The sequence below is a fragment of the Silene latifolia genome, chromosome 6 (assembly GCF_048544455.1).
Source record: "Silene latifolia isolate original U9 population chromosome 6, ASM4854445v1, whole genome shotgun sequence".
Lineage (NCBI taxonomy): Eukaryota > Viridiplantae > Streptophyta > Magnoliopsida > Caryophyllales > Caryophyllaceae > Silene > Silene latifolia.
The window spans coordinates 121005182-121017711 of record NC_133531.1 but is presented as its reverse complement, the minus strand read 5'-3'; the positions used below and the strand labels follow the sequence as shown (position 1 = coordinate 121017711).

The following is a 12530-nucleotide window of genomic DNA, read 5'->3' as shown; positions in this document are numbered from 1 at the left end:
AGGTCCGAGATTATTCCTTTTGACCCTGAACCAGAGAAGACTTTTCGCTACAGACGGAAATTTCAGCAAGAAGTGGGTCAAGTAGAAGACTTGAGTATACTTGACGTCGAGCTCACAATTTTCGGCCGATCAATCCTACGAAGAGGACGAAATTCCCAAACTTGAAATTCCTATCGAAACTCCTACTCCTAAGATTACCATCATGCCTACTCTAGCCAGTCACTCCGAGCCTACTTTAGATTCCATCCCACAAGGATTCAAGCTGCCCACTACTGACAATGGAACCTTTGAAATTCGCCCATCTTACATCAATTTGGTGGAGCGAAACTTATTTGGAGGGGCAGCTGCTGAGGATCCTGCGACACATATGGAGAAATTTGTCACTTATTGCTGTTCTATCCCTTTAATAGCTAGAGTGACACAAGATCAGATAAAGCAGGTGCTTTTTCCTTTTTCTCTGAAGGATAGAGCTGTAGAATGGTTGAGAGATTTGGATATGGAGGGTGAAGGAATTACTGACTGGAATACTTTAGCTCTTGCTTTCTATAAGAGGTACTTCCCACCTCATAAGACTAATGCGCTGAGAAGTCAAATTACTAGTTTCAAGCAAGGAGCTACTGAAGATTTGAATGAAGCATGGATTCGCTTCAAACGTTTAGTCCAATCAATTCCCCATCATGGTTTCCCAAAGTGGTTTCTTTGCAACCAGTCTTATAACGGGTTGTATGACGATCATCGTGCCCTTTTGGATTCTTCAGCTAATGGGAGGTTTCAGGACAATACTAATGATGCTACCGCGTGGAAGCTAATTGATCAGATTGCCACCCATACTGCCAAGTATGGAAATCCTAGGGGAAGCACGCGAGGAACCGGTGTTGATAGTGCTCTTGCGGCACAATTGGAGGCTATTTCTGCCCAAATGGCTGAGATAAATATTACCCAATCATTGGGTAGTAAAGAGAGAGTTCATGCTATGAGTCAACAACTAGAGGAGTATTGTGCTAGATGTGGTTTAGACAGTCACAATCCAGCTGAGTGTTTGACCACATTGGAGTAGGTTAATGCCTTTCAGTCTTACAGACAAGGTTCACAAGGTACACCTTTCTCCAACTTCTACAATGAAATAATGAAGGAACACCCTTTTCTTCAATGATCTAGTCAGAATGTGCAAAACCCGCAACAGCTACAAGCCTACAACCACAAAAGAATACTTATATCCCTCCCAACAATCGTGGTAATCAACCACAAGGGGGATATCAAAGGCAAAATCAAGGAGGTCAGTAGTTTAACAATCAATATCAACAACCTCCTCAACAAACTCCTCAACAAGCTCCAAACAATGAGATGGCAGAGTTGCGAAATCTTTTGCAACAAACTTTGTCAATGTAGCAGAAGCAGATGGCTCAAATTTCTGAACTGATTGCCCACAATAAGATGCTAGATAATCAGGTGGCTCAGATGACACTTCAAAATCCATTAATTACTCAAGTGCCAGCTTATGCAAAATTTATGAACGAGATTTTGATAAGGATGAGATCCTTTGATGCGGTGGAAACTATTGCTTACACTCAGAAGTGCAGTGCCATGTTGCTAATTAATTCACCACCTAAGTTAAAGAACCCAGGAAGTTTTTCTATCCCTTGTCATATTGGTCATCTTGCTATTAGTAAAGCTCTTTGTGATTTAGGAGCTAGCGTTAGTGTCATGCCTTATTCTATTTGCAAGAAATTAAATATGGGTCAGTTGACAATTACCAATATGACTTTGCAGATGGCTGATAGATTTGTTAAACACCCGCTAGGGGTGTTTGAGGATGTTCCCGTTCGAATTGGGAAATTCTTCATTCTCGTAGATTTTGTTGTCTTAGACATGGCTGAGGACAACCAAATCCCTATCATCTTGGGTAGACCATTCCTTCACACGGCGGGGGTGGTTATAGATGTTAGGCAAGGGAGACTGACTTTAGCTATGGGGGATGATACCATTGTTTTTAACTTAGAAAAAGCATTAAAACATCTCATGATAGAAGAAACTTGTCATAGTATAGATGTTGTTGATTTTACTATTGATGAGTGTCTTTCTATGTGTTTGGACAGGGATCCTCTAGAGATTGCCCTGGTTTCTGATTCAGCTGATCAGACGGGTTCATGGAGTCCAGAAGTTCATGAGATTGAGAGGCTTCTAACTGGAGAGGAATGCCCCATCAAAAGGTATACAGTTTGGGTATCGCACCTAAGGTAACTGAGGTAAAGAAATCTGAACTAAAACCCCTTCCCTCTCATCTTAAATATGAGTTTCTTGATGACTGTGAAATGAACCCCGTAATTGTCAATGCTAGCCTAACTGAAGGTCAACTTTCTGCTTTGTTGACTGTTTTGAGAACTTATAAAAAGGCCATTGGGTATAGCATTGATGATTTGAAAGGTATTAGTCCTGATTTTTGTATGCACCGTATTCACTTGGAAGAAGGCCACAAGCCTAGTGCATAGGGTCAGAGACGACTAAATCCTCCAATGCAGGAGATTGTAAGGAAAGAGGTACAAAAACTACTTGATGTTGGCATTATTTTCTCTATATCTGATTCTAAGTGGGTCAGTCCTGTCCAAGTTGTACCTAATAAGGGAGGTACTACAGTATTAAAGAATGATAAGAATGAATTAATTGCTACTAGACTTGTTACATGATGGAGGTATTGATTATAGGAAATTGAACACTGCTACTAAGAAAGACCATTTCCCACTTCCTTACATTGACCAAATGTTAGAGAGATTAGCATGCCACAATTATTTCTGTTACCTAGATGGCTACTCCGGTTTCTTTCAGATACCCATTCATCTTGACGATCAGGAAAACACTACTACAAATCCAGGCAACTACAACGCCCCTTTAACAACGATTATTCACGAAAATCACAATAGACGTTGTAGAATGTATGGCGCGAATTTTACTAAAATAAATTACAACGGGTATGGTTATAAAAACCGTTGTTATTAGTTTTAACAACGGGTCACACATGCACAACCGTTGTTAATAATTTGGCGCAAAATTGGCGCAAAGTTAGTGAAAAGTAATCACAACGGTTATTTTTGAAATCCGTTGTTAAAACTTATTTAACAACGGGTGTTTTTTACAACCGTTGTTAAAACATATTTCACAACGGTTGTTGTTTAATAACCGTTGTCAATACCTTCCATACTATAAACCACACAAACAGAAGTCTGCTGCAGCCACAAAACACAACCCTTAATACACAAACACAAACACAAAGCGACAAACAAACACAAAACACACACTCTCTTTCTCTCTTTCTCTCTTTCTCTCTTTCTCTCTTTCTCTCTTTCTCATCGTCGCTTTATCTTCTCGCCGTCACTTTGTTGATTTCATCGTCTATTACGTTACGTATTTATCGGGTAAATCTCGCCGTCAATCCTTTAGTTAGTTCATCGTCATTATTTTCTTTTTCTATTTATTTCTTTTGCATGTATGTGTTTTTATCGACCATTATGTTATTTGTTTAAGTATTGTTCGCATAATTAGTTAGTAAAACAATGAAGAAGCAAGATGAAGAAGTAAGATAAACATAATTAATATATATATATATATATATATATATATATATATATATATATATATATATATATATATATATATATATATATATATATATATATATATATATATATATATATTTATAAATACATAAATTAAAAAAAAATTACATATATAAAAATGCAATTCTTATATTTTCATAGAGGATCTTATTCTGCTCTATCGTATCCGTCCTCTCCTCCTTGGCTATTTGGAGGTTCCGTTCGCGATTGCTATATCGTCATATAGTGCAACTGCTGTTTCCGTCAAGCCATCTTCTTTGGCGTGCTTGAGTGCGGATCGAGCATCCGCAAGGTAGCTCCTGAAACTTTCCTCAATATGGAGGAGCCGGCGGATGAAGTTGTTGTTGTTCTCGATCATGGTAAGAGTCTTAAGGATGAAATCATTCATTTTGTTGGAGTTTTTGAGTTTGTTTTGAAAGATTAAGTAGAGTTTGTTTTAGCGGTTAGGGTTTGGAGATGAATATATTGAGATAATGGAAATGTTAGTTGAGATAATGCAATGTATTTATACTAAGCAATGTGTGGGTTGAGTTGCTTTTTAATTAATATATATGTTAGGAAGTTGTGCCATAATAATCATCATCATATCTCTCAATAATGCTGCTTCAAATCTTATTACTAACCCTTCTCATTCCATATTATCCGTTCATATGTACAAAGTGATGTCGATAATAATGCATGCATCGAATTCTAACGGGCGTAATTATGCATGCATCTAGTAATATTTAATTTAATTTTTTTTAATTTTTTAAGAACAAACAACAACGGTTATTTACAAACAACCCGTTGTCTTTAGTTATAACAACGGTTTTGTATATTAAAACCCGTTGTTATAACTTTCCCCCCAAAATTGAGTCACACTTTCCACAACGGGTTTTTATACATAAAACCGTTGTTAATAGTTTTAACAACGGTTTCCTTAAGAAAACCAACCGTTGTTAAAACCTTCTACAACGGACGCTTTAACAACGTCCGCTTTTTTATATAACAACGGTTTTTGACCGTTGTTATAGCCTGTATCTGTAGTAGTGAAATACCACTTTCACTTGTCCTTATGGTGTATTTGCTTATAGAAGGATGCCCTTTGGCTTATGTAACGCTCCTGCTACCTTTCAGCGATGTATGATGGCCATATTTTCTGATTATATAGAGTCTATTATGGAGGTCTTTATGGATGATTTCAGTGTGTATGGTACTGACTTTGATGTTTGCCTGAGAAACTTGACTAAGGTTTTGCAGCGCTGTGAGGAGAGCAATTTTGTGCTCAACTGGGAGAAGTGCCACTTCATGGTTACTAAAGGGGTGGTACTAGGTCACCTGGTGTCAGGTAAAGGTATTCAAGTGGACAAAGCCAAGGTTGAGGTAATTGAGCAACTCCCATACCCGGTTAATGTTAAAAGTGTGCGTAATTTTCTTGGTCATGCAGGGTTCTATCGCCGCTTTATTAAGGATTTCTCTAAAATTGCTCAACCTCTAACTCGGCTACTTCATAAAGATACACCTTTTTTATTTACTGACGAGTGTGTTAAGAACTTTGACAGGATTAAGCAAGCTCTTATCTCAGCTCCCATAATCCGATCTCCGGATTGGAGCCTTCCTTTTAAGATTATGTGTGATGCCAGTGACTATGCAGTTGGAGCTGTTTTGGAGCAGCGAAAGGATAAGGTGTTACATGCCATTTACTATGCAAGTAAGACTCTTGATGATGCGCAGATCAACTATGCTACTACTGAGAAGGAGCTTCTTGCAGTTGTCTATTCTTTAGACAAATTTAGAGCTTATCTTGTTGGTTCTAAGGTTATTGTTCACACTGACCATGCAGCTTTAAAATATCTTTTAACCAAACAAGAGGCTAAACCACGACTTATTAATGGATTTTGTTGTTGCAAGAATTTGATTTAGAAATTCGTGATAAGTCTGGTGCTGAGAATGTTATTGCAGATCATTTGTCTAGGCTGAGATTTGCAGGAAGAGAGATTTTGCCCATTGATGACTCTTTTCCAGATGACCATCTTCTAGTTGTAGCTGCAAATACTCCATGGTTTGCATACTATGCCAATTACTTGGTAGGAGGTATGCTTCCTCTTTACTTATCTTATCAGCATAAGAAGAGATTTATGCATGATGTGAAGCGGTATTTCTGGGACGACCCATATTTGTTCCGGGAGTGCGCATACGGTATTTACAGATGTTGTATTCCAGAGAGTGAGGTACATGACATCCTTTCTCATTGTCACTCTTCTTCTTATGGTGGTCATCATGGTCCTTCTAGGACATTTGCTAAGGTAATGCAATCGGGTTTTTATTGGCCTACTATCTTGAAAGATGCTACTACTTTTGTCCGTTCTTGTGATGTATGTCAAAGAATGGGCAATATCTCGCAAAGGCATGAAATGCCTCAAACTGGAATCTCAGAAGTGGAGATTTTTGATGTTTGGGGCATTGATTACCAAGGGTCATTCCCTACTTCTCATGGGAATCAATACATATTAGTAGTTGTAGATTATGTTTCTAAATGGGTGGAGGCAATTGCCACCCCTACTTGTGATGCTAAATTTGTTGTTAAGATGTTTCAAAAAATTATCTTTCCACGGTTTGGAGTGCCTCGCGCGGTAATTAGTGATGGAGGAAAGCATTTCAATGAGCATCATCTTAATTCTTTGTTGAAAAAATATGGCGTTACGCACCGTAGAGGATTGGCCTATCATCCTCAAACCAGTGGACAAGTGGAGGTTTCCAATAGAGAATTGAAACAGATCTTAGAAAAGGTAGTAAGAAAGAATAGAAAAGACTGGTGTCGGAAGCTTGATGACACTTTGTGGGCTTATCGTATCGCATACAAGACGCCTATTGGAGCATCACCTTACCGTCTAGTCTATGGCAAATCTTGCCATTTACTTGTGGAGCTTGAGTACAGGGCTATGTGGGCTATAAAGGAGCTGAATATGGATCCCTCACTGGCGGGTGAGAAAATATTGATGCAGTTGAATGAGCTTGATGAGCTTCGACTGCATGCCTATGATTGTAATACTCCGTATTTATGAGTCTTCGGGTACTCTATCGAGTAGGCCTTACTCTGTCGAGTAAGGGTGAGTTGCATTTTAGAATAGTTTCTGACCTGTTGGGTACTCGATCGAGTAACTAGGATACTTGATCGAGTAAGGGGGTACTCGATCGAGTACCTTGGGTACTCGATCGAGTAGCCGGTTTGCGGGGAGTTTTTCTCGGGTTTTGTTAATTATGCGATTATGATATATAACCTTCGTCGTCATTATTCTAAACACTTTTGCAAAACCTAATTTACTGTTAAAGAGAGAAAGCAAGTACGTTCTTAATCCTAATCGCATCGTTAGCAAATCCCGGAGTTTGGAAGGTCGGTTTTCATCGTTGGTTATACCGTTGAGATCCTTGCGTTGAGGGTAAGATTTATGTACCCTTTTTGTTGTATTTCCTTTGTTTTGGTTAAACCCTAATATAGGGATTTGGGGGGTTTTTGAGTAGTATGTGATTTGGTAGCATTTGTATGTTGTATGATAGGAGGAGGTTTCGTAGAGGAAGCTTTTTGATACATCTGTAGAGACCGTCTGATAGTGTGCTTTCCAGGTAGGATTTCCTACTCAGTATTAGTCCCATAATGGGATGATTGTTGATGTGTTGAGATTGATTGTTTGCTATAGTAATCGTATTGTGACGGCTGTGATTGTGATTGTGATTGGTTGTCTATGTTTCTCGAGGCGTGTCCTCGGCTGAGTGGGGTCACTTGCGGGAGTGGCTTCACGCCCTAGTTTCTCCTTCTGTGGAACCCGCCACAGAAGCGATGTGCACATTAATGGACAGGGTTATCGCTCATTATGAGGAGCGGGGATTTGGTGGGTACTGGTGGGTCCCCATCGCGGGGACCGTCCAAAGGACGATCGGTGATTGAGATTGTTGGAATTGGTGTGATTGTGTGTGTGACAGTTAAGCTGTCTGTTTATCTTATTGTTGATATATATATTGAGTTGTGTGATTAGTACGACCCATTTGTTGTTTTGTAAACCTGCGGTGATCCATTCGGGGATGGTGAGCAGATATTGAGCAGGTATGAGATGAGTACTGGGATAGCTGGGATTGCCACGATATGATGATAGAAGTCTTCCGCTGTAGCTTAGTAGTTTCTTTACATTTCAGTTAGAACAGTAAACAGTCGGTTTGAGAACATGTATTACACTTTTGGTTTTGGTTTCGAGATTGTAACCCTTCACTAAGTATTTCTATTTAAACGTTGTTTCTTTATTGTTTATTTGATTATCATTGCCTCGGGTAACCGAGATGGTAATATCTTCATACCTGAGTGGTCCTGGTAAGGCACTTGGAGTATGGGGGTGTTACAAATGGTATCAGAGCGACGATCCTGAAACCTGTAACCAATGAACCTAATGAACATAGGGAGTCAAATAAAATGAACCCGGGGTAAAGGTTGTAGGAGCTAATGCAAAGGCTTAGGAGACGTCCTGAAGTCGCGAACTCGCCCTACAATTTTGAACCGGTCACATGGGGGGTGTATGTCAAGGTCGTATGTGTTGTTTGGTTAATTTGTGTGTGAATGTGATGAAGTGTGTGTAACCGTTGGGTGTTTGCGGTAGGAAGTTGAGAATGTGAAAGAAAGGTTGATGATATATGTAGAATTGATGTTGGAATGAAAACATGTTGGGTGTTTACAATGTGGCATTTAATAACATGATATAATGATTTCGTAGATCGTATGAAAAGATGAGTAGCATTATATGCTTAGTTATGATATAATGTTGGTTTTATAAAGTTTTCAGCATGTTAGCATATGACATAGCATGCGGGTAGCGTTTCTGAGTTAGCATGACTCAATCGAGTGGGACTAACTTGATCGGGTGGGTTTTTGACGATTTTGAGTCCAGAATCGTGTTTTTGGACACTCGATCGAGTACCTCGGGCACTCGATCGAGTAGGGGGTCACTCGATCGTCGGTCGAGTATGTTAGAGATCAGAAGGTCTGTTTGGGGTCTGATGTTGGGGAACTCGATCGAGTATGTTGGGCACTCGATCGAGTAGCCTGTTACTCGATCGAGTATGTTTGGGAACTCGATCGAGTAGGTCCAGGCGCTTGTTTTCGTGTTTTGAGGTTTAGTGCGTATGTTTATATCCACCCCTTTTCTGATATAGTTTCAAGATGCCGCCCAAGAAGACTGCCTTGTATGCGAGAGCTGAGCTTATGAACATAGATGACATCGTTAAGATGTTAGAGCATTAGGATGTTCTTACTGAGGCTTTAAAGACTGTGGGGAAGGATAAGGATAAGGATAAGGAGAAAGAGGTTGATCACTCTAAAATCAGCCTCTATATAGCGAGGTTTAACCCGAAGGAGTACAAGGGGGTTGGGGAGCCGAACCTTTTTGATAGCTGGCTTAGAGAGATGGAGAACATATTAGATTTGGTTCACTGTCCTGATGAGATGAGAGTGGAACAGGCTGCATTCTATCTGAGTGGTGGGATACGGTGAAAGTGAGTGCTAAGGAGTTGTATGTGAACCAAGGTTTACCTGCTATACCTTGGGAAGAGTTTCGTAGAGCTATGAGAAAAGAGTTTGTACCGGAGCATGTGAGGAGTAAGTTGAGGGAAGAGTTTGACAGTTTTAAGATGACCGCTGAGATGTCTGTGGCCGAGTACTACTACAGCGGTTCAATGACAAGTCTAGGTATCTTTGAGGATATGGGTTTGAGTGAGGAGAATGCGCGCGAGGTTTGAGAGGGGGTTGACCCCTAAGATTATGGATAAGTTACCCGTGGGAGTCCTTACTGATGTCAAGGAAGCTTATGAGAGGGCTGGGAGAGCTGAGAGGTTGGTGGAGATGGCTCGGGAGAGGTCAGGTGGTGAGAAAAGGAAGTCTGAGAGCGAGGGTGGTGGCCAATCTAATCACAAGAAAGGCAACCATAATCAGTCTAAAGGGTTTTCTTAAGGTCGGGGTTCGATCTTTGGGGCTTCCTTTGGGCGTGGCCGTGGAAGTGTTAGTGGTAGTTGGGGAGTGACCTGCTATAGCTGTGGTGGTGTAGGCCACAAGAGACATGAGTGCACAAGTGCGCCGGGAACTTTCCAGAGACCTGCGCAGAGCTATGCGAGCAATAGGCCGGCTGGGTCATGGCCAAACCGGGGAAGTCAGAGTTACCAGAGTGGAGGCAACCGCAACGGCGGTAATTCTTATCAGAAACCACCAACGAACAACAACAACAACCAAGGGTCGGGTGCTAAGCCGACCACATCAGCCAGTACTGTCCAGGGAGGTGGACAGAAGACCAGTGGAAAGTTATTCATGATGGAGAAGAAAGCAGCTGAGGAGGATGCACACGTTATCACCGGTACTTTTCTTGTTAATGGTATTCATACCTTTGTTTTGTTTGATTCGGGGGCTTCTCAGTCGTTTGTATCTTCGAGTCATGTTAAACGGTTGGGTTTAAGGGTGTATGAGTCTGTCAGTGAGAAAGTTTTTATACCTTCGGGTGAGTCTGTATCTTGTGGGAGGTTATATAGGGATGTACCTATGATAGTTGGGCAAGTTGATTTCCCTGTAGACTTGCTAGAGTTTCCTTTTGACGGTTTTGAAATGATAGTTGGGATGGATTGGCTGGGAAAGTATAAAGCTAAGATAGACTGTCATCAAAAGAAAGTGTATTTAAGAGGTCCTAAGGGCGTTAGTGTGTCTTATCGTGGGTTTCTAGTCAAACCCAAAGTTAAGTTGATTGCAGCTGTTACTTTGAAGTCATATCTGAGGAAGGGATGTCCTTTGATATTGTGCCATGTGAGAGATGACCGGATAGAGGGTCCGACAGTTGATCAGATACCAGTGGTGGGAGAGTTTGAGGATGTGTTTCCAGAGGAGATTCCGGGGTTGCCGCCGGGAAGAGAGATAGATTTCACAGTAGAGTTGAAACTAGGGACGGGGCCAATCTCTAAGGCACCGTACCGTATGGGTCCTAAGGAGATGGAGGAGCTTAGGAAGCAGTTGGATGATCTGATAGAGAAGGGATACATTAGACCTAGTGTATCGCCGTGGGGAGCACCAGTTCTTTTTGTGAAGAAGAAATATGGGAGTCTGAGGTTGTGTATAGACTATAGAGAGTTGAACCGAGTGACGGTGATGAATAAGTATCCTTTGCCAAGGATAGATGACTTGTTTGATCAGTTGAGTGGTGCATCAGTCTTTTCTAAGATTGATTTGAGGTCGGGGTACCATCAGGTGAAGATTAGAGAGGTGGACATACCAAAGACAGCTTTCACGTCGAGGTATGGCCATTATGAGTATGTGGTGATGCCGTTTGGGTTGTCTAATGCATCGGCAGTGTTTATGGATTTGACGAATAGGATCTTTAGACAGTTTTTGGATAAGTTTGTAGTGGTGTTTATCGATGATATCTTAGTCTACTCCAAGACTAAGGAGGAGCATGAAGAGCATCTGAGAATCGTGTTACAAACTTTGAGGGAGCATGAGTTGTATGCTAATCTATCCAAGTGTGAGTTCTGGTTAGAGAAAGTTGCTTTTCTGGGGCATGTGATCTCTAAAGATGTGGTAGCTGTGGATCCGGCAAAGATAGAAGCAGTGACAAAGTGGGAAGCACCAAAGAATGTTGCTGAGATCAGGAGTTTTCTGGGTTTAGCTGGGTACTACAGACGGTTCGTGAAAGATTTCTCCAAGATAGCTAGACCTATGACAGCGTTGATGAGGAAAGAGAACAGGTTTCGTTGGAATGAGAGTTGTGAGATGGCGTTCCAAACATTAAAGGAGCGTTTGACCACAGCTCATGTCTTAGCATTGCCTGAAGGGATCGAGAACTTTGAGGTTTATACAGATGCCTCAAAGAACGGGTTGGGATGTGTGTTGATGCAGAACGGTAAAGTGATTGCCTATGCTTCTAGGCAATTGAAGCCTTATGAGGAGAACTACCCTACTCATGATCTGGAGTTGGGTGCGGTGGTGTTTGCTCTCAAGATATGGAGACATTACGTTTATGGAGCAATCTTTAAGGTATTTTCTGATCACAAGAGTCTCAAGTATATTTTCACTCAAAAGGAGTTGAACATGAGACAGAAGAGGTGGATGGAGCTGATTGGGGATTATGACATGGAAATTATCTACCATGAAGGGAAGGCCAATGTAGTTGCTGATGCTTTGAGTAGGAAGAGTGTACATTCTCTGTGTACAGCTCTATCTTTTATGAGGCTGAGAGATGAGGTAGCGAGGTTTGGGATACATATGATGCAGAAAGGAGATGCCATGGGCGATATGACAGTGCAGCTTGAGTTTTATGATGACATTCGAGGTAAGTAGGCGTTGGATCCTAAGATAGTTGAGTGCAGAGCTGGAGTAGAGAAAGGGATAGTGTCTTGATTCTCTATTCATACAGATGGTAGTTTGAGATTTGATGGTAGGTGGTGTGTTCCTAATGATGAGGAGTTGAAAAAGACTATCATGACAGAGGCACATTGCACACCATATTCTGTTCATCCAGGTGGAGACAAATTGTACAAGGATTTAAAGAACACGTTTTGGTGGCCTGGGATGAAGAAAGAGACATCTGAGTTTGTGTCCCGTTGTTTGACATGCCAGAGAGTTAAAGGGGAACAGCGACGACCACAAGGTAAAATTCAGTCTTTAACGGTACCTGAGTGGAAGTGGGAATCCTATTCCATGGATTTTATCGTGGGTTTGCCAAAGAGTCAACAGGGTAACAACATGATTTGGGTAATAGTGGATCGACTGACCAAGTCAGCTCACTTTGTTCCAATGAAAGATACATGGACTAAAGCACAATTGGCTATGGCCTATCGAAAGAACGTGCTTAAGTTACATGGAGTCCCTAAGGACATAGTGTCTGACAGAGATGCGAGATTTATATCAAGGTTTTGGAAAGA

General features: G+C 41.1%; 1 protein-coding gene and 1 non-coding gene across 2 annotated transcripts; one reads left to right on the top strand and one right to left on the bottom strand.

Moving 5' to 3' along the window:
• The first annotated feature begins 202 nt into the window (after positions 1 to 202).
• Positions 203 to 1057, top strand: LOC141588579 (uncharacterized). The gene is made up of 2 exons (XM_074410012.1): positions 203 to 599; positions 759 to 1057. Exons 1-2 carry the CDS (start codon positions 203 to 205, stop codon positions 1055 to 1057), a joined length of 696 nt encoding a protein of 231 aa, XP_074266113.1.
• Positions 578 to 684, bottom strand: LOC141589471 (small nucleolar RNA R71). The gene has a single exon (XR_012520408.1). It is a non-coding gene; the product is annotated as a small nucleolar RNA R71 (small nucleolar RNA).
• Positions 1058 to 12530: the final 11473 nt, after the last annotated feature.